Source organism: Strix uralensis, chromosome 2 (assembly GCF_047716275.1).
Source record: "Strix uralensis isolate ZFMK-TIS-50842 chromosome 2, bStrUra1, whole genome shotgun sequence".
NCBI lineage: Eukaryota > Metazoa > Chordata > Aves > Strigiformes > Strigidae > Strix > Strix uralensis.
The window spans coordinates 51,470,903-51,497,929 of NC_133973.1; the positions used below are offsets into that span (position 1 = coordinate 51,470,903).

Consider the following 27,027-nt stretch of genomic DNA (forward strand, 5'->3'; position numbering starts at 1 on the left):
CCAGTTCATCTTCAGGAAAAGTGTGTGGTGCTCTGCTATGTGTAGGCTACCAAAACACAGGCAAAAAGACACCACAGTGTCACACGTTACCGTGAAAGCTAAAGCTTTATTTTGTGATCTATTGTATGTTACATAAACATGCTGTGGATTTAGCCTTTGTTAAGGTGACGAGTTACAACTGTTTCTTAGCTCCAAACCCCAACAAATGTAGGGAAAAGCAACCAGTGGCAAGAGGAAATCGAGTGCAAGTGTAAACGCTGTTCAACTAAGATCCTTTAAGTTGTGTCTGTAAACTTCAAGGAGGATAGAGAGTGACCTGGAATGCTTTAGTTTCACTGCATCATGCCAAGAGCAAGATTAAATGCAGAACTGCCTATTTTAACTAGATCGTTCTTCTTCCCTGTTTTCCTCTCCTGGATTGGGTAGTCCACAGGCGGCCGCTGCCCTGCCTGTTCTGTCACCAGGGAGGGTCCGATATGTTCCTTGTGGTCGTCACTGCTGTCTCTCAGCTGTCGCCAAGGGCTGCTGGAAGAAACATCCCCACGTTTCTCTTTCCACGGGGTTGTAGGTGCATCCTCGGGGGAAATGCCACCAAAGGAAGGATAAATGAGGAGGTACTGATGTGGCTGTGACACCGACATGCTAGAAGCAGTGGGTTTTCATCTCTCTGTCTCGTTCCTAGCAGGCGTACATCATCCAGAAGGGACTAAATAAAGGCTTACACAGTGAGTGCAGTGCTTACCAGATCGAGCAGCTCATTTATTGTTTGCCAGTCTGGAGCTTGGTTTCCCAGACCACGTATGACTTGTGCCAGGAAGGTGAGCTTCCGAGACAGTCCCCAGGAGGTTCTGCCTCTTCAGGAGTTTGCCTTCTTCTCTAGCCTGTGAACCACGTGAAAGGCCTCTAAAAATTCATTGAAGTCAATGTGGCCATCTTTGTTGTAGTCTATGCTGAGGACTAACTTGTCAAGGGATTCATCATACATGTCAATGCCCAGGTGAGAAGCGAAGAGTTTCCATGTCTGGCCGAACTCCTCAAGAGAAATGAGACCTGAAGGAGACAGACAGCAGGTTCCTTTTCCCAGGGCCGTTTCCCCTTCCTGCACACACACATGCACATTCCTGCGCTACAAGAAAGTTACCTGCCTATCCTGGCCTGGGTGTGTTTGTGAATTCATGACCGAAGTATGTTTTTACATCAGGTTATGATCAAATGCTCTCAACAGCGAAATTGTGAAAGCGGCAAATATGGAGAGTGAGAGTGGAAGGGAGAAAAAGCCCCCAGAAGAGTGAAGCCAGTACTGGAGATGGGATATGTGAGAATTTTTTCTCAAGTTAGGCTCTGTGCACTGTCCCTTATATGGTTACAGCCTGACAGCTCAAATTAGTCTTCACTAAATTGGAAAAATGACATCACCTCTGCTTCCTCTATATTTAGAAGCCTTAAGGAGGAAACACAGCGGGGAAAGATAACTAGTACAGGCTTCCTGGAGCTGGTACAGTGAAGTTACCTCGACTTACCTGAGTGATCCTTGTCAATGATGTTAAAGATGATCTCCAGATCCCTTCTGTATCGGCACAGTGTTTCCACCAAAGCTGGCTGAACCTGGTTTTGAAATCACATGGGAAACCATGCAGACCTTGGTTTGAGTTAGTCTAACCCACAGAGTATGTACTGTCCAAGTCTATTTTCCCAGTTTAACTTGTCAAATGTTTTAAAAATAAATCCTTATGCTTGAGTTCCCTGGAATGATACTTTGTGTCTTGCCCTGAGAAATAATCAGCTAAAACCTGTCACTTTCAGCTGGCAGGGCAGGGGGGGGAAGGAGTCCTTCACACCTCCTACCCTCAGTAATTTATTTGTGGAAGTACGGATCATCTAGGGAGGATGCTGTATGCCAGGCACTCGCACAAAGCTTTCATTGTACATACGGGAACGGACCCTGCGTTTTAGAAAATTGATAGCGATAGCGCAGTACCAAAGCACTGTGCAGCCACTTGGTAACAACTGGACTCTGTAGCAAAGAGACTTCAGCTACCATTAGACATCTAAAAGTCCATCTACCCATGTGCCTCCCTCCTCCAGGTGCCTGAATTGGCTCTGGCGCACATCTGAAAAGCTGATCTCACAGAGTTGAGTTGCTCTGGATAGGATTCGTCGCATCTCCTCAGCTACGTTATCTAAACGCCCTTGAGAGTCAACGGAAAGTAAGAAGCAGTTCTAGCATGTGATTCATCCAGCCTATTTTAAGCATCTACCTTAGCAGGGAATGATGATTCGTACCCCAGCAGTGCTCATTTCCCTCCAGTGACTATAAAAGGAAGCTCAGCAACTAGGTTCAGCTGTAGACGTCTACCTGATTGGCCAAACCACTGTCTTTTGCTTCAAGTTGCACCAAAAGCTGTTCCTCCAAGATTTGCAAGGAGGCGTTTTCCTCCTTACCTCTTTTGTAGGTTGACCTATTTTCAAGTCGTAGAAACATGACATGTAGTCAGCTTCTCCATTTGGGGTCATCTGCACTAACTGTGCACGCAGCATCCTCCAGGGCAGTTCCAGCTGTAGGACAGACTCCATGGCTGTGGCCCAGTCACTGACAGAAATCCTGCCTGCCAGAAGGGGTGGGTTTGTGGTTACACGCGGTACGTGATGCAGACACAGCAGCCACCAGCATGCCTTCTGCCCTTTTTAGGAATAGTTGCAAACATAAACATTTTCTTCTAACCCTGGGATAAAAATCCTCCATAACAATGAGCAGCAGAGTTGGAATAGATGTTTCCACAGGTCCCTTCCAACCTCAGCAACTCTGTGATGCTATTGTGATGTTCAGCATGTTTTAATAACTTTTGAGAAAACAAGATTACGCCATGAAGAGTATCTGAAACCTCAACAAGACAGAAATGTGTTAAATGGTTGTTCAGTGCCCACAGAAACAGTACCATCACATTACTGATTGTCCTTTTAAGGGGCACAGATGACAACTCAGTCAAGTGAGAAGCCATCAGCTCCATGGTCCTACCGAAAAGGTTCAGGTATCAATTTACCACTGACTTTTCTTCAGCTGATGGACGAGTGTGTGTCTGCTAGTGGCACAGGCAGTCAACTTCCCTCAGGTATCTCCCAGACTCAGAAGGAGACCAGTTCCCCCTCATCTAAGACCCCAGTTCCCTGTCTGACATCTGAAGACACTCCTAAGTGAAGGTGGTGACTTTGAGCTTCTGGAGCTGGATTTGCCTGCCCAAACTCTCTGCCCAACAACAAACACCATTTCCTTATTTGCCCACATGTTTCAGTTGTTTTCTTCTTCCCACTTAAAGCTTCATCCCCTCAAGTTGTCTTCTGGGACTAAGCACTTGCTAACACCTATACTCCAGGAAGAACATAAGATCGACCAGCCCCTGCTGCCCTCCAGCCTTACACCATTGGGCCGGGCCCCTCTCCATGGGGTTTGCCCCCTCTGCCTCCTGCCACATGGAAGCTGTTATCCCCATGGTGGCAACTGGACAGAGCAGCAGTGTTACCTGTGCTGTTGAGGTCATACTGTGCAAAAGCACTAGTGAGCTCAGACCTGTGAGCATAAATCTTCTCTCGTAAGGACTTTAAGGCAGATGATTCAATTGTACCCACCCTAGGAGGAAAAAAAATGCACAGCAGATCATTAAAGGATTTAAATCCTCTAGCATGTTATGCTTTTCAGCATTCATTATCAAATTCTTACATCCTTTAACATGTAGTATGTTTAGGGTCATCCTAAAAGACAACACTGGGGCAGGAAAAAAAGAACAAACCAACAAAACAAACAAAGCCCCATAAGAATAACCTGAATGTATGAGATAATTGAGCTTATGCAGATAATTCTAAGCTGCTTTGCTTTAGTAAATCTGAGTGCAGTGCTAGGCATGGCAAAGCTGTCATGATAAACTTTTTGGACTCTGTTCATAACAGGATTTGTCCAGATTAACGCTGAGCCTTAAAGCAGACCTGACAGACAGGTGCAGACCCTTTACGAGTCCCTGACAATGTCTGTTCTAACCGCTTACTGCGCCTAATTACCTTTGGGAGTTTCTCAGGAAACCAAGTTAGAGCACTTAGAACATGTTTTGTCTACTGCATTAATTTTTAAATTGTAAAATAGGAAACCAAGGAAAATCAAGGAAAATAGATGCCTATTCAATTATTCAATCAAGCTGTAGATCTGTGGCAGGTACTCGCGTGCTAAGTGAGTACATGCTCACTGTGTACAACACACAGCTTTACCTCTCCTGAAGATTCTGCCTGCGTGTGTACTTGCTGACTTGATACTGTACAAACCGAGGAATCAGTTCAGGGTTCAGTTTGATGTACGCTCCCCGGTTGCTCCCCTCTTCATAATAGTTAGAGGCAGAAAATATAGTGATAACCTGATCATAGGAAACAAAGAAACTTGGCTAGAACAACTCTTCTTGAGACTGATCTTAGAAAAACATTCAGGTTACAAAATTAAGTGTCTACATCTAAAACCAGAGATCAATAACTATGTTCACCAAATCGCTCACCCTTTTTGAGTCAGAGCTCCAGGCCTGTATTTTGGCCTCTCATAGGAAGGCGTCAGTTCAGACAGCAGTGTGATACAACATGCTGCTTAACAGAAACCTCCTTCTAAGATAGACCTGTTTTTCAGGATTCTTGCTGGCCTCCTGATACAGCATGTCAGAAAGCAGGGCCAGAAGAAAAATTAAGTTAAAAGGCTTCTAGAGCCTTAGAGCTTCTCTTGCACTGTATTTACATGTAACTCTCCTCAGGGATTTTGTTGTTCATTTGTTTTCACACAAGTAATAAGTCAGTCCCCACTCCCTGAAGCTGTAAAGAATTTTGTCAGAACTCTGTAATTTGTTCTAATATCTATCTAGCATACAATTCCCCCAAGCCCGTTTTAAAGAAGTTGCTAATTTTTTTTAATTAGCTTTGCAGACAAATCTACTGTGGATGTGCCTGTGAAATTCACAGGAGAATTCTACTTTACATGGAAGCATCTTACCTTCCCATCGTGACTGATCTCATAACCTTCCGGCTTAAATTCATGAGACCTGATGAGCATCTTCAGATTATACCTTTCAAACAGCTTGGCAGTCACATCAGGACCAAAGTAACAACCTCCTCCTCGAGACTTGTTTGGTGTACAGCCATTTTGGCTTCTTGGATCACTCCAGAGAATGTCAAGGATCTGTAAATAGCAAACTCAAGCAAGTGACGACTGATGGTAGGTGAGGACTGACAGGTTATGGCTGTCTAAAATACTGGCCATAGCAAAAGCCCCACACTACAGGGAGGAAACACACCTGAGCTAACAAGTAGAGCTTGTGTTTTCTTCCTTCCTTTCAGCAGGGCACTCTTTTGGACTGAAACTTTTGTTCTACTTTTCTTAAGAAACATTACCTAGATTTTGGATGAACTTTTTTCAGATGAAATGTCATTTCAGAAATGTACCTCCTATTACAGCAGAGGTTTCCAGACTTGGGTAGGTGCATCAGGTATGGTACCTGGGCTATTTCAAAGAGAACAAAAGCTGCCTGCTTCGCGTGTAGGTGTGAGAGGCATTTTCTATTTCCCAGCACAGACCTGATAACCACATGGTTTGGTGGTTTTACCTAAACTAAGCTTGGGAGTGCCTGCTCTAAACATGACAAGAGTTGCCTTTGGCTTTATTGCCTTCGGTTAGCTCATGTTTCAAAACAAGATTTTACATATTAGCATTTTAGCAGGATTCAGACATGGGGATGAATTATCATGAAGTCACCTAACCTAATAATTTTAGTCAGTAGCAAACATTAGGCAAAATGTGTGTGTTTAAATGTCACTGGACAAGGTTTACACTAACACATTCCACTTCACATTGTGAGTGTGGCTCAGCAGACGCTTGGTTAGCTGGGGGAGTGTCAGACTGGGGGGAGGGCGTTGTTGCTTGTGCCCATTATGTTAGTTTGTAGGTCAGATAGGTATCTTGGGAAATCATAATTTCAGAGACTGATTTGCTTATCAGAAAACAAAAGAAAACTCTCTGCCCCTTAAAGCAGTTGTCTGAAAAGAAGCTCAGAAAAATAAATTTATATAAAACTCAATTTTGAGCTTCTAAATTGCTGTGCAAATTAAGCTTTTCAAATTGTCACCATTTATTAAATTACAGTATGACAAGAGCTCCATATTGCCTCTAATATTCAAGAGGAAATGAACAGTCAGAGGACAAAAACTTCCCACTCTTAAGTAATCAGCCTGTAGGTCTCAGGAGCTGGGTTTTTTTGGACAGCATCAGCATTCAGCTGCCAAAACCACAGCCAAAAAAAGGCGCTCAGTATCACCAACGACTGCGAAGTCTGACCTATTTAAACTGACAACCACGTATGTACCAACAGATCCAACCACATGAGGGCATGCAAACACATTCCATACTGAGCAGTTTCCTCCTCCTAACGGCTAAGAAAAGAAAACACTGAGTAAATTGTACTTGTAAGGTATAAAACCACAAGCCTTTATTACCAGGTCTACAAAAAGCATCCAAATAACTAATAGGTGACTAGAAACCCAAGTGTGACAGGTTTCTTATTAAGAGACAGTCCTGTCAGACTCAAACATACTGGCCTGATCAGAGCACCTGCTGATTTCGTGCAGGAGGGGTTCAGTATCAGTCTGTCTTTGGTTTCACCTACTTGTTTCCATTCCTTCAGGGCGGGGTCCGGAGGCAAATTTGAGCCCGAAGGCTCAGTGGAGCCCGATGAAGAGATGTGTTGTGTTTTCCCTGCAACATTCTGGTTGGCAATGTGTTTACTGAGTCTGGTTGTGGGAATTCTCTCATTCAGTTCGTCTTGTCTGTCTCTCACCGACTTTGGTGGCCGCATCAAAGATTTCAACTTTAAAAAAAATACATTTGAAGGAATTACCAGAACATAAAGATGATACAGAGATGTCAGCTGAAAGGCACATCAGTTCCCGTCTCCTGTACTCAATACTGAACTCTCACAATGTCCTGAACTCACAGGTTCGGTGGAAAGTGCAGGCGTTTGGCACTGGCAGAAATTTTGCTTTATATCTATCAGTGACCAGTCTTTTCAGAGCTGCTCTCATATTCTTATCCAGACACACAGACTCATTCCAAGCCACAGTCAGTCATAAGGTCTCACTATACAGCAAGTATGGTCTGGGCTCAGGGATGACACTTAAGTGCCCAGCTTCACTGGAAACTGAAAATATACATGTATACTGTGCTGAAGATGAAACTGCATTCACTACTCTTCTGATACAGTAGCATGCTGCTATGTTAATTTGTCTAAAATAAATGTAATATTAGGAGGATAGCAATGAAATTGATGAAGTATTACATCAGGCCCCTTTTACTGTTAAATCAACCTCCCTCCAATATGCATGGGCATTTGATTTTTTGGAGCTGTGTGCTATGACTCCAGGAATGCCTGTTAATACAGACTCTTCTCCAGGGAGTATCTCTTCTTCTCATTTGAAATTTCCTCATACTAGCTCATTTCTGGAACAAAAACCAAAAGCAACAACAAAACACACCCCACACCCACCCCCCAAAATTCTGCTCTTTAACAAAGAAAAGGACTGATGCAAAACAAAACACAAAACACTGAGTTACTCCCCAGTGCACCGACTGGTATTTGAGACCTGTCAGTTGTCAGCTGTACCAATTAAAATACATCAGTAGGCCTCGAGTGATACTGCCCTGAGTTGTGGCCCACACATGTCTCATTAGCAACACTCTCCCGTGGCAGCAACTTTGACCTGTTAATTCTGCATTTCACAGACAACTGCATCAGTAACACGCTGAGCCCAGCCTTGGTGAAAGTGTGAGCAGAACTGCGCTCACAGTTAAGACACCTACATCTGTAGTTAGGCACCCAATTTTAGTGTACAGTGGTACAGCTAATGGAGCCTAGACTTCAGTGGCCAGAAGTATGCATTGCCCTTTTTCACATCTTTAAGAAACAGGGATACACCTGACTGTCCTGTAAAGCATTTATTTCTGCATTAGAAAACAGGAGGATGAGAGAAATAGCTCTAGATTCCACAGACATTCATGACAAGGTACACAAGGTAGCTTAAATATCGGTATCATGTGTCATCTGGGATGCTCTACCATGTCTGTGAATTCGCATGAGGTGGGCAGGTATGAATCAGACCCAAAGGAGACCAGTGGAGGAGACCTGCGAAGAAGACTTTCTCCAGAGGCAGACAGAGGCCAGAGGGGACACCCCTACAGCACTGGAGACCTATGTGTGAGCAGTTATAAGACCTGGATGTCCACCAGATCTCCCGGATCTCCACTGATTACACAGAGCCTAAGCACCCGGATCACAAGCAGACATCTCGAGTTAATTGTCCAGATCAAGACCAAATTCCACACCATTTTCCTCTGATTTGAAAGAGCTGCATTTGCTCACCATTTCAGAAAAAAAGAGAACATTTCTGTCTTCTAAATCCCCGAAAAGCAGTAGTTGCTGTTTTCTCAAGGCCTGGTCTTGAAGTCTGATCCACTGGAAAGGCTCTCCCACACGTGCAAGGCTCAGCTGCTGCCAAGGGAGCACCTCACAGGTAGAGAACTTCCCCATACAACAGATGGCAGAAGCACAGCCCCAGGACAAAAGGCAGGGTTAGAAAGATGTGCCTACATTGATTTCTAAAGTGTTTAGAAATGCCTGAGAATTAAGTACTTTTCATACGTTCTGGCTAATGCGTCATCACTGCAGGAAGGAGGTATCTAAAGTGTTTTTAGATATTTTAAAGTCAAAAGACCCATGTTATTTTACAGCAGCCAAACAATTGGCTCCCAACACCTACTGAAACCTTCCTTCCTAAATACCGATTTTGAAGAAAAACAAGACTCTTTCTTTCCTTACATGTCTTACACAGCAGCCATTTCCTCTCCTAATGCAAACAATTTGATCTTAGCATTTGTACTGCTAAATTTTTTAAAGAAAAAATTACCCCCACATGAATATGATTTCTCACCTTACTTCTCTCAAGTGCATTCAGGAAATCCAAATCTGTGGTGTCTGAAATCCCTCCATGTAGGATGAGAACTTTGCTATCAATTATAGTGGCGAGGGGAAGCCAGCTAAAGACATCTCGCAGAAGACACAAAATCAGTTTCCCATGGTCCTGTAAAACATACTCTTAGATCCTGTTTCTGGCAAATTCTGTTGCTTCTAAGTTCAAGATTTTGCTGAAGTGTCTGCCACGGTCTGAACAGTTCCGTCCAGGTGACACCCTGAACTGCAACACTGACAAACACGTTTTGACATTTACTTCAGGGCCATTTGATTGCCTCTGTAGCATTTTGTTCTTCTTTCACGTTCACGTCTTTTTGTGTTCCTGAGTGGCCTTATAGATGTTATTTATTTCATCTCATAGATCTCTGAACATAAAAGGCTAACACTTAAATATTTTTTGTCAGTTATTCCATTGATAATCCAAAATAATTTCAACTACGTTACTAAAGTCATTCTGTACTACACCTAAATAAACTGGTTGAAAGTCTCCTTGTTTACACAGGTTTCATTTTACATGTGCTAGGCTACAAAGAAAATATAGGGGAAGAAGGAGGAATCTTACCTTGTACTTCTTTGAAACTTCTTTTGTGAAGCCATATCTGAAAATAGGACAGCACTATTAATTGGTTTTCAGTATGCCCCTTCTGCATGATTTTCTGTGCTATAGCATTTGCCAGGAGTTTCCCAGCCCTCTTTTTCTCCTGCCATTCTGTCTCACCTTAGTTTAAATGCACTTTCTTCTGCTCTGTCTCAAGAACTGGTTAAACTGATTTCTTGTACATATAAGAGATCAAGAACAGAATCCAGACCAATAATTATTTAGTGGCCTTTTCTCCATCTAAATGAAATAGCTCAGCATTTTTACCCTTTTATATGCTGGAGAGAAATTTCAAACCTAACCTAACTGATGATGGGCAAAAACACCCACTAAACCTTCACAGAGTTTTTGTCCTACATCATTCAACATTATTAGACAAAGTTGTCTATCATGTCTTTTCCCCGACAAGGGACAAGGGTTTTGATACCTCATTCTTTTCACACCAAGATATCCTTGGATAAGGGACATTTTCACAACCCCCTAACTCTCACCTTTAAATTTACCGACGTGCAGCACTGCTAAGCAAAATGCCCAGCAAAGAGCCATACACAGGAATGCATCTTTGCACTTGGTACCATCACAGACTTGGTTAATATTTTCCACTATTTTGGGTGGCAATTTTCCTATCTTGTAAATAAAGTAACTGATCTTGTTTTACGGTTCTGGCGTTTTTTTAATTAAGTGCTGAAAAAGGAAGTATCATGTGAAACTGATTCTCTTATGTGGATCATTAATAGGATTTGAACATGGACCTCTAACCCAGGTTTATGTTTGTGGCAAAACAGCAATATATTCTGTGTGCACGCATCAAATGATAGAAGGGTTACAACAGGTTACCCACCAGACAGACACCCAAAGACTTACTGGGGCAGCTTAGAATTGTAGAGACTAGGACCAAGGAGTTCTTCTCACATCTGTGAGATGATTTTGTCTACAAGTCACACTTCCACTACAGCTAGAGACAGTGACTGTGCTCACTCCCTTGGCAGCGCTGTACAGCTGAGTACAGATGTCTGTATCAGAAAACAGGCTCTCGGCTGTTCCTGCAATGGGGCAGACTGCCATCTCTCAGCTAATGGCCCTACACTGTGTAGAAGCCAGGATATTTACCTGCCCCTCGTGTTTGGGAAGTGGCATCTTAGGCTAAAGTTAACAGAAATATCAGCTCCTGATTTACTGGTTCCATTATATTGCACATTATTATGTCTTTTGCTATGCTATGGAAAAAGCCAATGCTTTAACTAAAATACCATCCTTCCATCTGTCCCCCATCCCCAGATTTGATACTCTGGAAGCTGCACTAAACCCACTGCCTTCAATGGATTGTGATTAGGTCAGGGACAAGACGACTCCTTTCAAGTGTGTGCAATAAGGATGTTCTTTGCCCACCTCACACATCTTGATGATGCAAAGCTACACCTGAATACCTAATAAAACATTATTTCTGGGTTAGAGTGTCACAGTGCCTAAGTAGCATTCCAAAGCTTCAGTGTTTCTAAGTGAAAGGCCAGATACTCCCCCATCCCCCAAAATCTACCTCAGGTTCATGATGTAGTCTTCATGGTTTCCTCTATTCAAGTGTAAATCATTGGGGTAGATAAGAAGAAATGCAAACAGGATTATAAGTATTTCCATAGAATTTTTCCCTCTGTCAACAAAATCACCATTAAAGACATAAGGGTTTTGTTCTGAAGGCAGACCATTCTGCAGAAACAAAAACAAGGACATTTAGAGACGCTGCTATGCTACTGTAATAAAGAAAGTAGTATTTAAATGAGATCACATTGCTAGAAAATCTGCAAAAACCCTGCATAATACAGAGATTTAAAATGCAGCATTTCTTTATTTCCACTGCTTAGAACAAAAACCTCCTTATCAGACAACCTGTATGAGCCATCAGAGAAGAGATGACCTCTCTAGCTGTTCTTATGATGCCATCTCTAATCCTTTCCGCTACCTATTAAATTAAATGGAAAGGGACCAAAACAAACATTATTCTTGTAATAAAATCTACTTTTCTGTTCATGCAACTGCTGCCAGGAAGTTACACGTTTGCAATTAGAAGGGAGTCATTCATTTTGAATGGAAGATAAGAAATCCATGAAAAGTTATCTTCTGACACAAGTCTGAAGGTCCTTGTTTCCTTACACGGTAAGAAAATGGATTTCATATATTTACACTGTTTGCAGTGTATGCTTCCAAAACTCCTGAAAAAGACCCTAATCCAGAGGACATAAAATCTTAATACAGAACCCTGAAGAACTTGATTCCAGTTTCTATAGTCCTGAAAGTGCTACTCGAATGCTCACAAACCTGAGAGGCTGTACATACAGGTATTTCTTACCTTATTTTTTTCTAAAGATATAGAGCAATGCTGTATTATGAATGGTGACTTATCAAAAGCTAGTATTGTGAATTGATGGTATGTTTCATTAGATTAGTTATCAACACATCAATAGGTGCCATCAGATTACGGAAAGTATAGCAGCAACTATGTGCTGCTTCATCATTTCCAATCATGAGTACCAGAAATATTATTTCAGTTTTGACTTGCCAGAAAAAGAAAACCTCTGTTTTCACAATTGGCATGCACAAGAATTATCAATAGAACATCTATAAAATCACATTACAACTGTGGAAGCTTCTCTTAACAGTGTCTGGCAGCAGTGCAAGACATCTCACTGCCTGAATGTAACTACTGCGTCAGTGTCCAGCATTTCCTATGTTCCTATGGCATTCCCTGGTGTACTGCTTTAGCAGGTTTATTGCAGGATGCATGATTTGGCCAGGGACTCAATTAAACGTTTAATTTGAATCCATCAGGAAATATCTTTTTTGTCCCAGTCAGTGTCCTGCGCTGTTAGGTCAGGGTGCAGTAGTGAATCCTGGTCTTGATTCGCACAGAGGCACAATCCTGACTGCTGTAAATACAGCTTGCTTGGTTTTTGCCATAGCCTCTACCCAGCTCTCTCCAAGTTAACTTACAAGAGGTCTGTGGTTGCTCTGTGCTCACAAGAGTGGCAATTTATGAGACTCTGCTAATGTAGTGACTCGTAGTGATTTTAAAAGAAAAGAAAGGATTTCAGGAGTGGAACAGACAGGAGAGACTCAGCAGCAGCTCCTGGAAAGATGAATTAATAAAAGCTTTGCCTTAAAACCAATAGGCATGTGAATCACCAGCAGATTGTCAGCATACACACAGCTGCTCTGTAACTGCAGTCCTCATGGAAAGACAGATCTACTGAAGCACTCTCCAGACTCTATCATTATTCTTTTGGAAAAGCTTACCCGCAACTCTTAGTTTTAAATGAGAGTTTGATTTGGACTTCCAACTTCAATGTGAAATTTTAGTTTGTTCCACACTCATGCAAAGTGTTTATTTCTTTTTCTGTGGTTTCAACCAACAATAAGAGCAAAACTAAATTAAAGGCTGTTGCAGTCTCTGACATGTCAGAGTCAAACAAGGCCCCCTAATGAATTAGCAACTTGCTGCTGGGCATTGTTACTGTATCTGCTGGGTTAGTGATTAATTAACTTCCGTTTGTCATTTGCATTTTCTACAGCTTCAGGCTATTTCTATCCACAGCATCCATTTAACAATCTAACTTAGCAATGCACAATTTAAAACTCAAGGGTTTCAAGGAATTTCAGGAAATGCTGTAATTTAATGGAGGTTAATGCAGGGACTGAATGAACCTTACAAACTGGCTATTGAGAAAAAAAAATTATCTTAACCTTACCCAAACATTATTATACACACTATTATACACACTATTACAACCAGCATTGTATCGATAAGCTGTAGATTGCTGGCTTCTGTGTGTTTGCTGTTGGTGGTTTGTAAAAGTGCTGAGATAAAAGTCCCCTGGACAGAGCCCCACGCTCAAGGTGCCTGGTCTGCATGCAGGCCTCCAAAATGCTTCAGCAGCCATTTCAGCTCTGTGCAGACCTGAGATCACTACACTCCTCAAGGCACTGTTTAGGATTGCACCCTGTTGTTTAAGTTATGGGTGGTTCATACCAACTCGGAGGAAGAAATACCTTCCAACTGAAACAGAGTTAGGGAAGCAGAAAAAATGGATCCCAGAGGCTGACTGGGTTCACTGCTTGGCTGAGTAAACTGCTCAGAGGGGACAGAAAATACTGTGTCATTTAATTTGCTTCTAAATAACTAAGCAGCTCTATCATGTGCTCTCTATTTTCTCAATCACTTTGAAATAACAAAATATTTGTCCATTTCATTCGGTTAGGTGGAAGGATTCCCCTAGAAGCTTAACAGAGAACGACAGGGGTAAACTCTAGTCCCTGAAGTCAGTGGGAGTTTTGGCTCTGAATTCACTGAAGTCAGGATTTAGTCCTTGCTTAGAGTTTTTTTCTCTTTGAAACATCCATTGGAGAGGGGAAAAAGAATCACCTTCTTTTTACTCCAAAAGAGTAAGGCTGATTGCAGTTGTAAATACAACTATAGCTGAGCATTTATCTTCAAAATAGTTCCTTTTCCCATTCCAGGTCCTGTGTATGAAACCAATCTCTATCATAGTCTTATTCCAGTTTCAAAAAGAAGATTGTCTAATTAAAATAACAGCTAAAAGACTGCAAGCCAAGAACCAGATAAATGTAATGGATTGATTAATAAGAAAAGCAGAACTCTGCAAAAAGGTCTGCCTGTACTTCAACAGGCTTCAGGTATGTACTTGGGCAAAACAATCAAGTTTCCATTCAACAGGTGTCAGATAAAATGTAACAAAGTTGGGAGCAGGGGAGGAATTGAATCATTTAAACACCTGGTTTAGCTTACTTCAATCTCCATTCAGTGCAGATGAATGTATAAGGATCAGTCACAAACCTTTTCCCCCCGGAAAGCTCAAATCACAGACAGTGTCTGCTAAAAGAAAGGTGGTGATTCATGCTAAAGATAAATGTGAAACTAAATATAGGAAATTTCCCGCATCTTCAGTTAAATATACAGTTGTGGAAAAGATAGCCTGGAGCTTATTTTTTTTTCACAGCAGTAAAACAGAGCTATGCTTTTTTAACATTAAAAAGCGATCAAGGATATGTAAAGGGTGCGCAAGGTATTTCCATTTTGTGCAGACTACATGATTGCTTCCAAGACTTAAAAAGCTTTTAAACAGCACTCCTGTAAACAAATACTAATAAAAACCACTTTGCAGGTATGAATGGAAGGCCTAAATGAAAGCTTCTGCATTTTTTCTGGAGGGCCAAAATTATTCATGGTGTAGTGTTACATCAGGAACTAAGTTAGCTCTTGATTTTTGAAGACTTTAATCAATATGGAACATAAAACAGTGGCAGGACTTTGGAGACATTGCGAGGAAGCCTCTTAAATTTTGGTTCATGCTCCAGTTCAACATTTAGGAAGGGAAAGATCTCCTGGATGTCCTCCTTCACAGTGAGCAGGAGGATATGGAGAAGACAAAGCTATGACAAAGACACCATTCAAATTGTTCCAGGATTTGTGTGTGTGGTACATGCACACCACATGTACGGTTCTAACTGTGACAAATCTGTCAGACATAAATATGTGTTCCTAACAAGTTGTGAAGTGAAAATGACATATCACTTACCTTATAGAATATCAGCAAAAGATCATCCAGGTTTCCATGCAAATCTCCTACAGGACACAAAAACATTTTTTTTTTTAAACTTTCTCACAGAGGAGGAAAAAAAATTGAATTATAAAACTGGAATTAGTTAGTCCTAGCAAGTTTTTTCCCATGTTTTCCTTAGTAATTTGCCTTGTATTAGGATTAGCTTCATTTTAAGGTACATGCTAAAGATGCTTGTAAAATTTGGCAATTAAATACTTAAAGAGTATACAATTGTCTTGCATAAAGTTTTTGTCTTTCTAGCTGGATCTGAAGATCAGACCAGTCACACAGCCAAAGGTTCACTCAGGGGAATGGGAGTAAGATGAACAAATGTATTACGAACCCCAAAACCAGAAAACATCACTAAAAGACATTTAGAAATATGATAGACTTCTACAAACTAATAGGTTTGAATTTACTAAGTAGCCCACTATATACAGCACACCTGAATATCTGTCTGATTCAGGGCCAGGTTTTGATTATTACAGGCAGGATTTGATGGAGAGTGTCAAGAACTCTCCATGCTTGTATGCATCAGTGCTAAGGCCACAGGAATGACTGATCTGACCCTTTCCAAGAGGTTTATTTGGAACAGGCAGGGGGATTTCATTCCAACATAAAGGATCACTGCAGCACAGCTCCCCTCTGCATATGACTGAATTGCATGCTTACAGAACCAACCTTCTCACATCTGTGATTCACCACCATAAAGCCACAGAATGGTTTCAAAACCTATCTTGTGCTTTCACCACCAGTGAGTAGGAAAAGACAAGTGACATTTTTATACCTAGTCTACATATTTTATGTGCAACTTTTTATTAATTATGAGCCTGCTGAAGTCATTCTAAGGAATCCTTCAAGTTATGATAGATTTTCATCACATATGTCGATGCAAACATTTCAGGTGCGTATTTAATCTGTATCATTAATTTGAAATTAAAAGAAAATGGGGAGAGGGATACCTTATTTTAAGAAAATCAGCATTTTGGACCAATTATGTCTAAAAATTGGTCTTTCATCTTCTGCAGAGGATCCTTCTGTTTACAAAAGCTATTAGTTTCAATAGCAGGAAAGGGACCCCTTTAGATGCTGCTTACATAGTGCAAATGCAATACAAAAATGAGGAAGTACATTTTGCTTAGTAAGAACATGCTGTGTAGTGAACAAGCATGAATCTGTGTTTCCTTGGTTTGGAGAAAGGTTTTGTTGGTTTGGTTAACAAATTATTATTTATACAAAAACTCATTTAAACAAACCTGTTCCTGACAATCAAAGTAGGTGCATAACCACATCTTTAAAAACATTATTTGTTTTGCATGTGTCATAGTATCCTTCCTTATGCCGCTTTACTATTACACACAGCACACTGCTAGCTGTCAAGAGTTAACTGTTCTGTTTTGCAGCTACTTCATTCTGTGGCCAGTGAGGATACTGCATCCCTTTATCCATAATTTACAAAAGCCGAACAAAATAGATGGGCAATGAGCTCTTAGTTCTTTACCTTGTGACACATCACATCATTCTGTAAGACTAATTTGTTGGTTGTATAAAGACTGATCCATTCTCTTGGGTCCCTTTAGAAATAAGGGTTTATTATACTTTCAATTTATTCTAGATAGTCATGCTGTCAATGAAAGGTCTTGTTTGCCACCCCTATTAAGCCCTCATTAAAATCATTACTGAGTAAATTATGATGGTAAAGTCTTTTTCTCACTAAGAGGAGAAAGTGGTGAGACTTGCAGCCAGTGATCAAAATACTTGGTGGTATTTTAGAGATGGAAGTGCAGGAATATTTAAGCTACCCTGCAGTGTTACCTGAATTAATACTGACTCATTCAGAAATGTTTAATGAGAAAATGAAAGAGGAGGTGAGGGACTTTCTTAAAATATACTTAGTGTGACTCAGGAACCTTTTATTTTTTTTATTTGTTCCAATTTATTCATTTGTGGGGAAAAAAAAAAAAAAAAGAGAAGGGAAAAAAAAAGCATCGAGAACTTTCTTGTAATGGCAACATTTGGAAATGTCTGCATCATTCTCTAACCACTTAGAATACCAACCCATAGCCCAAAGCAGTTATCTTCTCTGGTGCCTTACCACAGACAGTTATCTCCTTGGAGTAGGAAGTTGAAAGATGGGTGATATTTGGCATCTCCTTGAGAACCCTCCTAGTTTCACATAGCAGCTGCAGTACATAGCGGGCATGAAGCAGCTGTGAGGAAAAAATGCATGGAGAAAAGGAAGACTTATTAGAAGCAGCAATACATCTGTCTGCTTTATTAATATCAGACGTGTATTGCCAAGATTATTTATACTACAGACCTCCAGACATGATTACAGACTGTATGGTTTAGTGCTGGGAATTAGGAGCGTTCAGCTCTGCACTTGCTTCCCAGTGAATGAATATAGAGTCCTTAACGAACTTGCTTTATATATTTTCCCATTTTATTTCTAGTGTACTGTTTCTACTCTTCTCATCTACAGAAAGGATAAGAGACTGAGTTATACAGCACTCAGATAATCATTGCACAAGCTCATCTGTTCAAAGTAACTGGAAGAAAAAAAAGGATGCAGTTCTAGCTGTGAGTAAAAAACACAAACCCACAAATCAACCAAAAAACCCTCAAAGGCCATAAATGATATTTCAGGAAATAGCAAAAATAATGAGAGGGAAACTCCAGCAAGGCTTGCCTTGGTAAGAGTTATCTTCCTGCTCACTGTGAAGACATTATGACAATGCAACATTGAAGCTTCTGGTCTTCTCTGCTAATGGTTTTTATGAAAATTTTGTCAGTCAGTGATTTTTAAGGCTTTTAAATCAAACACATCTCTGAGGAAATTTGGTAGAGGAGACAGATTGAGCTACAGACTGACTTTTCAAGATTCATGTTTTTAAAGCAAACAAAAAAGGCCCATTACATATAATAATTTCCTTAATAAAATGCCAACCATAGTAAGAGAAGAGAAAGCTGACAGTAAGGGTGAAGTCTGGGTGGCCTCATTTATCATGTGCTTTATATCCTGCTACTTTTAAGATCAGCCTCCATGGAAAATTACAGAAAAAAACCCCAACCACTTTTATTTAGTACATTAAAAAGCAAGACAGACCCTTATCCTTTATATACATTACCATTATCCTTTATATATTGTTAAGCACAAATTACCACAAGTTCAAACAAAACTGTGCTATGTAATTCCTTCTCTCATCTTGTAAGAGGGCAGCAAAGGGGCTTGCTTAGGAACACAGGGAGTCAGCAACAGCCTTCTCAGTGCCTTGGCAGCTGCAGACAGCAAGCTCCTGAGATTTGTGTTATCACCCTGTTCTGCTATATTAGTGATGCTTTATACTCACTCTCCCATTATGGTCGTGCCTTGCACACTGGAAAGAGGTGATTAACCCTTACACCTGAACTCCTCTAAAAAGAATGGGTGGGGGACAAAAAAAAGAGGACCACATAAGGAGCACTTTTAACACAGAAAAATATGATAACTGGTTTCTAGGTTAGCTTAGGACACCTTCCCCAGTCCTGCACCCTCACTGATAACTCCTGCCTTACAGCTTCTAAGGGTTCCCCATTTCACGATCACTGTAATCCCAATGCTAGAAGAGAAGGTCCCCACCAGTCTCTGCCCTCTCCCCAGTGCTGGCTCTGGTGGTCATGCAGTCAAGTAGTGAATCAAATCTGGGAACTGGTCTGGCTGAGAACTGACTGCTTCTGATTTTGTTGTGTTAGCTTCCAGCCAGATCAGTTTCCCAAGACAGCTCACCATGTACCTGTATGATCACATGGGGCTAGCAGGAAATGGTAATGGGATGGAAAGGAAGGGTGAAATATCTCTTCAGGCACCAGTTTAGCCTTACATTGGATTCAACTGATTGTGGAGCTACAACTCGACAGAGATGTAAAATAAGTAAAAAGAAATCAAACTAGTTGCAACTTACCTGTTCATTCCTGAAAGCATGCAGAAGAGCATTGGCATCTTCAACAGTAAGGGGGAATGAGAGTCGCGGTCCATAATAGGAGTCTGGAACATCAATTTTATTTTCAAATTCTGTTAAAGATAAGCCTTCATCCACCACCTGAGAAACACCAGGGCTGGTGAGAATGTGAGAAACTGGAACAAGAGGGAAGAAAAACAATGATGTAGACACTCCATCAGTCCCCCACAGGGATGTAACAGCATGACCAGAACTGGTTGAATGTAACTGATGCTTTATTTGCTGCAGGATTAGAGTGGCTAAATCCTGCCTTGTATTATGAAAGAGCTCAAGATCTCCCCAGATTGTTTCACAATACTAAAAACAAACACCAAAAACCAGGCAGAAAACAACCAAATGAAAAAACAGGCAAAAAACTCTGTCCCAACAGCCAGTAGCTGTGGTCAGGATGCAAAACATTTTGCACTGAAGTTGTGGAGCAATCTGCTCTCGTAGGTAGTGAGAAACAAAATCTATTGCAGACTTTCTTCTCCCCCCACAAAGCAAGGAGATTCAAAAGTCATGGCTGATCATTCAATGACCATCACCTGTTTAAAGTTCAATATTACAGTTTTAATACAGGTTTTAAAGATTCACTTCTATTGCTTTTATTTTCTACATAAAATTTTTAGGCTAAATACCAGCAGGTCAGTGATAATTTAAAAAGTCATCAACAAAATCCTATTTATTCCCAGTGGATTGCAAAGCACTCCTTTCTGATATGACCAGGAGACAATGCCTGCTTTTGGTTGGCTGCCATAAAACCACTGGATAAAATAAAGTAAACAAAAACATAGCAGTAAAGTAGAGCACAGCTTCTAATTTTCCTGGAACACAGAGGAAGCAGGAACATTGCTAATTGCTTCAATCCAATATTTTCTTGACCTACCCCTGATATGTAACTGAGTGAACAGTAGATTTCAGTGTTTTCTTCTTGCAGATTGTCTTTATCACGCATTATTCTAAAAGAGAGAACTAGACCCTAGAGGACAGTGTTCTGGAAGCTGCTGTTGCAGAGTTGCTCTTGTGAGATGATTGTTGTAAACAAAGTTGCTGGGCTACAGGTAAGTTTTCTGTAACCTTGATTAGATGCAACTTGAAATAAAAATGTATTATTTATTGCTGGAGGAATACCTGTGGCTGTGACTCAAAACTCAGTGGCCAAAACTGGCATGTGGCCTCATAAATTATGAGACTCATACAGGCCAACTTGTCTTGTAACTGGATAAAATCCATATTAAGGAAACAGATAAAAATACACTTTTTATCAGCTCTGGATTAAAAAACCACCCTTTTTTAATCAGCTCTTCCGTTGTGAGCTTAGCACATTCAGTGTACAGCCATGTAAATGAATTAAGGCATCAAGTAACAGCAAGGTGCTCAGGGTTCACCTTTTCCACCAAGTACAGTCTGATTTGCAGTCTTCCACCACAGTTACAGCTTGTGTGGCTGGACACCAGAACATCACCCATGGACTGAAACTGCTGCTTCCCACACGCTGATCAGCCAAGCACATCTGCACCAAGTCTTGGCCCAGCTCTAGGAGCAGGTCTCTGGACGGCACCTCCCTCTGTGCCATACCTCTCAGGAAGTGGGTGGCTGCAGAGCACAGAGCCAGTTCCTCAGACCACCCCAGTTCCTCATTGCTTGCCTGTTCTGGCCAGAGGCTCTCCTCACCTGACACGACTCCTTCAGAGTCAGTGGTCTCCTCAGCATTTCAAGCCAGGCAGACACCTGCCTGTGCCTGCTCCCACTCTGGCCCTCCCTTCCTGCACACAGCAGGCTACTCAACCCTCTACCTCTGAACATGAACCTGCCTTCCTCACAGCCTTGCTTCCTTTTTGGCATATGCCCAGGCTGGGAAACCCAATCTCCTTCCCTGTGGGGTAGATCTCTGCAAAGTACACCTCATTTTCCACTTCTGGATGAGTTGTCAAAAGCCAGTCATGGTCATTAGCTTTAGAGTGCGCTTACGTCTCCTCAGGCATCCTTTCAGCTGGATTTTAAGGCTCTTTCCTGCACAGGATGTCTGTCTTTTCTCAAAGCAGTCTGTAATGGATGCCCTAATGCAGCCTGGGGATTAGCACGCTGGCTGACGAGTACCCCAGCTCACCACAAGCCCCATGCAGGACTAATTCTGAAGGATTTGGCAACCCTCTCATTTTAGTCATCTTCTAGTCGAAGCTGTCAAGGATCTTTCAGTCCATATTGAAAGACACGGATGAAAACTCTCAGCATGCCTTGTTCAGGCACATGCCTTAAGACAGAATGAAATACCCTCTGCCAGCACCTGCATCTCTCCACTGACTACAGGGAGCACAGAGAATGACCTGCTTTGTACTCTGACACCAGAGATCAAGCCCAAGCTCAGTGAGTTGAGCCTGTGCTATTAGCAGACGCTGTACAACCACTCTACAAGGCCACAGCCATATTCCAGTTTAAACATGAAAGCCCAGAGCTATATGGAGTCAGTTTGGCCACAGAAAGCCCAGGGACCTGATTCTCCTGACAAGACCATCTTGCCATGGGAGGTATTCAAGTCAAGTCAAAGATGCCACTGCCAAGTATGTACTCACTGTTGGGGTAACAGGGAATCAGCAACCTCTGCAGCTCTGAAATAAGCTCTCTGTTCTGCCACCATCTGTGCACCTTCAGACTAACCACTGGGGTACCTGAGAGCACCTCTGACTCCTGAGGAGTGCTCTTACATCTGCCAGACACTGATCCCCAGCCATCAGGTCAAAGCCAGATGGACCTTGAGCCCACTAAAAGGATGAAGATTTCTGTAACACTCCAAACATTTATTCCTTCACTCCATTCCTGGTGCTGTAAGCTGCAACCAGCTGTGTCTTATGTACCACTGCAGGAATGATGCAAAAAGCCCTGGAAGCCTGTTACTGCTGTAAGAGAGGCACCATGGGGCATGAAACTGCAGAAAACAGCAAATTTTTTGTTCCCTTTTGAAGGAAGGCTCCAGGAGGTGTGGCTCCTGCCACAGACAGGGGCGCCTCAGGCTCCCAGTCCCACCACTTTGTCCAGGACATGTTTGCAGCCTTCTCACCCTCAATGTGCCCACAAAAAGAGTGAGCAGAAAAGCAGTTTCCAGCTTTCTCTGACCAGAGATCTTTCCATTGAAAGGCTGAATAGGTACGCAGATTTTTTCAGGGAGGGAGGGAGAAAAGTGTAAGGTGGAAAAGGTTTTAATTCTTACTTCCCACAAACCCTTGGAAAATAACTTTTAATCAGAAGCAGAATAAGAACAAGACACACAGCTATATAATATTCCAATCACAACTTAAACTGCACTGACATCTTAAGCAGGATGAGAGGATGAAAAAAGCTTCAGGGTACAACAGATAAACAATCACATCAAAACCACTACTGTGTTAATGAGATGGTAGCTGCTTTCTTTGAAAAACATTCTGAAAAAGGAGATTAAAACAGGAAAGTGGCAAGATGAATAGTGGAGACTGAGTGGTTTATAATGTAAGGAAAAACACAGATCACAAAATCTTGAGTTAGCTTTCTCATCACATACTGTGATGAACAGGGAGCCTATTCTCTGGTAAGAATATTATATACTATCTTCATGGAGAGGGCTTTTGGACCATATGCTATCACTCTAATTTAAGTGAGCATAAACTGATAAAAAAAAAGGCAGAGCATCGTGGGTTTTAGAAAATGCTTGGGAATAGCAAAGCCACTTTGAAGCCTCTCTGCTTGCTGTGTTTACATTCACCCGTGCCTCACAGCTTAAGACCATGATTCAGCAGAAGTGCAAGCAGTTCATTAAGAATCACTCTATTCAGCACTGATTTTGCTTAAATCAGGGGGGCTACCATGGGTAGAGGGGCAAGCAATCAAAAGCTTGAAGTAAAGAATGCACACATGCAGTAGTTGGACAAACATAGCCACAAACAACACAACACAAATTTGATATGGAATTTCTCAAAAAAACCCTAAATCAGCTCCTTTGCACAGGCGGCCTCAGCCATCTCTCTATTATACATGTACCTCGCATTTCATTGTGGGTTCTGGTATCTGTAACACGGGGTGTTAGAAAGGGGGAAATAACAAACCAAGAAAAATAAAGCTTTTGGAACATTTATCAAGTCTTAACAACTTCAGTCCTAACGGATGAAAGTTTTAAGGAAGCAAGACAAAGGGGAGTTTTACCATTAACCAAACACTTTATCACGTGTTCCAGCCTTAACCACATCTGCAACTCTCAGTATCTGCAAGACAAAGAAACAGGTCACCTGCACAATGGTGACGGGGGCAACCCACAGTACCCTCAGTCCCTGCCTATGAACAGGCAGGGCCTGGATCTCCACCTGCCCGCAAACAGCCTATGCATCTAGCAGTGTGCTCTGTACCAGCCATGTCCTGAACCCGAGCAAGTCACCTGAGGCACCTCATCTTTGTTCTTTCAGTCAATAGACACAGTGGATAAATCATATCTACAATGAGCAGCTGTAAAACTCCCATTTAATATTATAATGAAAATAGAGATTAACACTATTTTTCCAAACCTCAGGCCTACCACTATTATCTTCTCTCCCACTCAGGGGGAAAAGCTGAACTGAGGTGTGCTGTCAGCATGTAGAAGTACATGAAGTGAGCAGTGTCTGATTTTTTTTAAGTTTGCCAAGTTCTTCCGAGTGAGTTAAATGACTAAAGCAGATTTTTTTGCAGAATACAGTGGGGTAATGGAAAAAAAATCAAAGGAAGGACTATAGTATCATCTGCCTTGGCGTTGGAGCAAGGCTCAAACATAATTTCTTTTTCTGCAGAGCACAGAGCGCATTAAGCACTCTAAAGTATTTAAGAGAGAAAAATTGCCATTTCTAATGGTTGTCATTAGAACACTGAACCACTTACAGTTTTGATGGTGGTTTTATCCTGCTATCAAAGTGTCTTGTGCAAATTTTAATTAGAATAACCTGTGGGTGGAACAGATGAAAGAGAAAGGACATTCTCTTGTAATTCAATAAGAAGGAGACAGCCTCCTTTTTAACTTTGCTGGAATTTGATCAATTCTCAATTTGTTCAGAGAACTCATGTTTGTTTTCTGGACTTAAGAAACACTTTCAGTCTGTCCTTCTGTTGAGCTTGACCTCAAAAGTAAGTTTTGTCCAAGGATCCAAATATATGTCAAAAAGTAAAGCTTATTCTTTGAATAACTGAGATTTAACTGAGATGGTTTCTAAATATTTATTTCCAGCAGCTTAAATTTATTTCATTTTTAATCATTCACATATTGATACATGTTTCGCAGTGAAATCTAGAACAAAACTACATTAAAAAGTGGTCCAGAACTACTTCAGGGGAAAAAAATAAAAATAAAAAGAAAAGCAACTTCTTCGATTATACCTGCCCTAAACCAACTAGACACAGTCTTTCTGGATAATCACATCTTACAGTTTAAGAAAACATGCATAGAAAGCTGGGAAAATTGGAGTCAGTAAGTCTACCATGAGAACAGCTTAAGTAACATATAAGAAAGCACTCTGAGCACCTCTGAGTATTCCCATAAGGACAACAGGTATCTGTTCTGCCTTACATCTTGACTCACTGAGTAGATATTGAGCAGAGTCAACACTTACAGGATCAAATTCTTATTATAGTATTTGGGAAATCAAACCTCAGCCCCAGCACGTACTATAGGCTGTAAGCATCACATTGAAAATTAACTTTCCATCAGGTTTTTCAAACAGAATCTCCATATTACTTTGATTTTTTATCCTTACCTGAATCAGGATGAGTACAGTGATCCAGCATGAATGTAAAAAAGTTGGCTAGCTGAGTATGGAAAAGAATAAACACACACTGATCAGTTTAGGGGATCCAACAAGCATTAACATTATTTTTCCTTACTTTACTTACTAAACTAGCTATCTCCATTTAGGGGGATCTAAGACACTACTGTATGTTCCCATAGCATCAGCCTGCAATAATGACGCAACTTGTATCCTTCTACAGAAATGGCTTACTCCTTTCCTTCTTTGCAATGAATTAGCAGGTTGACACTAGATGAATACTTAAAAAGTCCCAGAGCTGTATCAATGCTGCTGACAATTTTGAGTGTAATTCATCTTGCCCATCATCCACACTACTTGCCTAGACTTCCTTTGTAGTCAATAGAAAGATACTGCTACAGTGCACTGAACTGACTTTAGACCCTGATGCTAGGATGAACACAAAGCCCTGGAAGTTCCTAATCGCCTGTACTGACATGCTGAGACACCGATATCTCTGTTGCACATACCTTGCCTCACAGACATGGTTAAGATGACCTGCAATCCCTGGCTAACAGAGCTGTTCTACAGGAATCTCTAACCTAGGTACGGTTGTACAGGCAGAATGGTGTCCTGCTGCTTGTGTAGTTATATATACATATATATGTATGTATACACACAACTTAATTAGTTCATGTGCGAGGCAGGGAATCACTTTTATTATACAGGACACAGCTTTGTGGGGAGAAATAACCACATATCCTTTCTGTTTATGTGCAGCTTCAGTCCTCTAGGGATAACAGAACTGCTTGTACAGGAAGAAGTGAAAATTACAAACCTGGAGTTGATCTTGTTCATCAGCATATTCGATTGACTGAAAGATACTCAGAGAATAGCGGCGCCTTGTCTCTAGCCGGGCCTTTGTAAAGCGGTACCAGTTCTGGATGAGGATAGCAGCTCTAATGGCTGTCAAAACAGAAAGCAAGGGAGTACACATGGATGTGGTGTAATCTACAATGAAAACACACATCCCACCTTTGCAGAATTTTGCAGACAGATGACAAATTCAGTCTGTTATGCACAGTTGACATTAAGATGAAACTCTGTAAAAGTGAGACTGCAAAAACATTTTCTGATAATGAATACATGATGCATTTACTGTTTCTGTCTTCAGAGACAGATCCCAAACTAGATGATCTGCTCAGGCCTATATTGTTAGAAACCTGCCGCATTTCACTGTCCTGAAGACAGCACCCATGTAAGAAGCCAGCCATGTTCAGCTGATGGGCAGTGCGTGGGTTTTGGGAATGTGAGGAAAGGAAGAAGAGCAGTTTGGCCTACCAACAAAATGTATTTCTTTACCAACCTGCAGTAAAAATCTTTAGACTTTGCAAGGCGTAACATGAGCATTGTGTAATGACAGAGTTTGCCACAAACAGATCTCATTCCCTTAGCTGCTCAGATACAAGTTTATGAAGCAGAACAACATCTGCACAAAGAGGTCCTGGGGTGGGCATTGTCCTGTGGGGAGAGCTCCTCACACCCATGTCAAGCAGTTAGTGCTGCGCAAACAGCCGCCACAGCGAGAGCTGTGCAGGAGGACAGGAGCGACAGGAGCTGATGACCACTTGACTTCTCCCCACCATGCTGACAATCCCCCCTGCTACTCCTCGTACCCAAAGGGAAGGGCAGCAGCTCTAAGGAGCCGGGGCACGAAATGTGGGTGGCTCTAGCACTGCCAGCAGGAAGACAAGAGGAAAGGCAGGCAGTCCTGCCCTCAGCATTACAGGTGATCACTGCAGCTCTGATAGACCTGGAGGGAGGAGTGAAAGCCAAAGGCTGGAGAGGCTGTGCTCAGCCTGAAATAACCATGAGCTTGGGAGAGGAGGAACAGATGAGCGGTAACTTCCACTGTCTCACAGAACTGTGACTCTCTAGTGCTCTAAGGACTCTTATCCAGAAAGATCAACTAACTTTGAGAAAAGCATTCCTCTGTCACTTGTTAACTGTTTTTTTAAGATCAGTAGAGAGGAATAAATGCACCTTTCAGATACTTAGGGCATA

General features: G+C 41.6%; 1 protein-coding gene across 1 annotated transcript in view; it reads right to left on the bottom strand.

Annotated features, from left to right (window-relative positions):
* Positions 1-609: 609 nt before the first annotated feature.
* PPEF1 (protein phosphatase with EF-hand domain 1) overlaps positions 610-27,027 on the bottom strand; it is a 35,538-nt gene continuing 9,120 nt past the window's right edge. The window contains exons 3-17 of the mRNA XM_074858694.1: positions 25,802-25,929; positions 24,976-25,027; positions 19,190-19,362; positions 17,344-17,458; positions 15,225-15,271; positions 11,174-11,340; positions 9,601-9,637; positions 8,998-9,147; positions 6,681-6,881; positions 5,015-5,200; positions 4,255-4,397; positions 3,519-3,625; positions 2,443-2,606; positions 1,521-1,605; positions 610-1,050 (exon numbers count right to left, since the gene is read on the bottom strand). Of these exons, the coding sequence (XP_074714795.1) occupies positions 857-1,050; positions 1,521-1,605; positions 2,443-2,606; positions 3,519-3,625; positions 4,255-4,397; positions 5,015-5,200; positions 6,681-6,881; positions 8,998-9,147; positions 9,601-9,637; positions 11,174-11,340; positions 15,225-15,271; positions 17,344-17,458; positions 19,190-19,362; positions 24,976-25,027; positions 25,802-25,929 (1,949 nt within the window). The 3' untranslated portion in view covers positions 610-856. The remainder of the gene's footprint in view (positions 1,051-1,520; positions 1,606-2,442; positions 2,607-3,518; positions 3,626-4,254; positions 4,398-5,014; positions 5,201-6,680; positions 6,882-8,997; positions 9,148-9,600; positions 9,638-11,173; positions 11,341-15,224; positions 15,272-17,343; positions 17,459-19,189; positions 19,363-24,975; positions 25,028-25,801; positions 25,930-27,027) is intronic.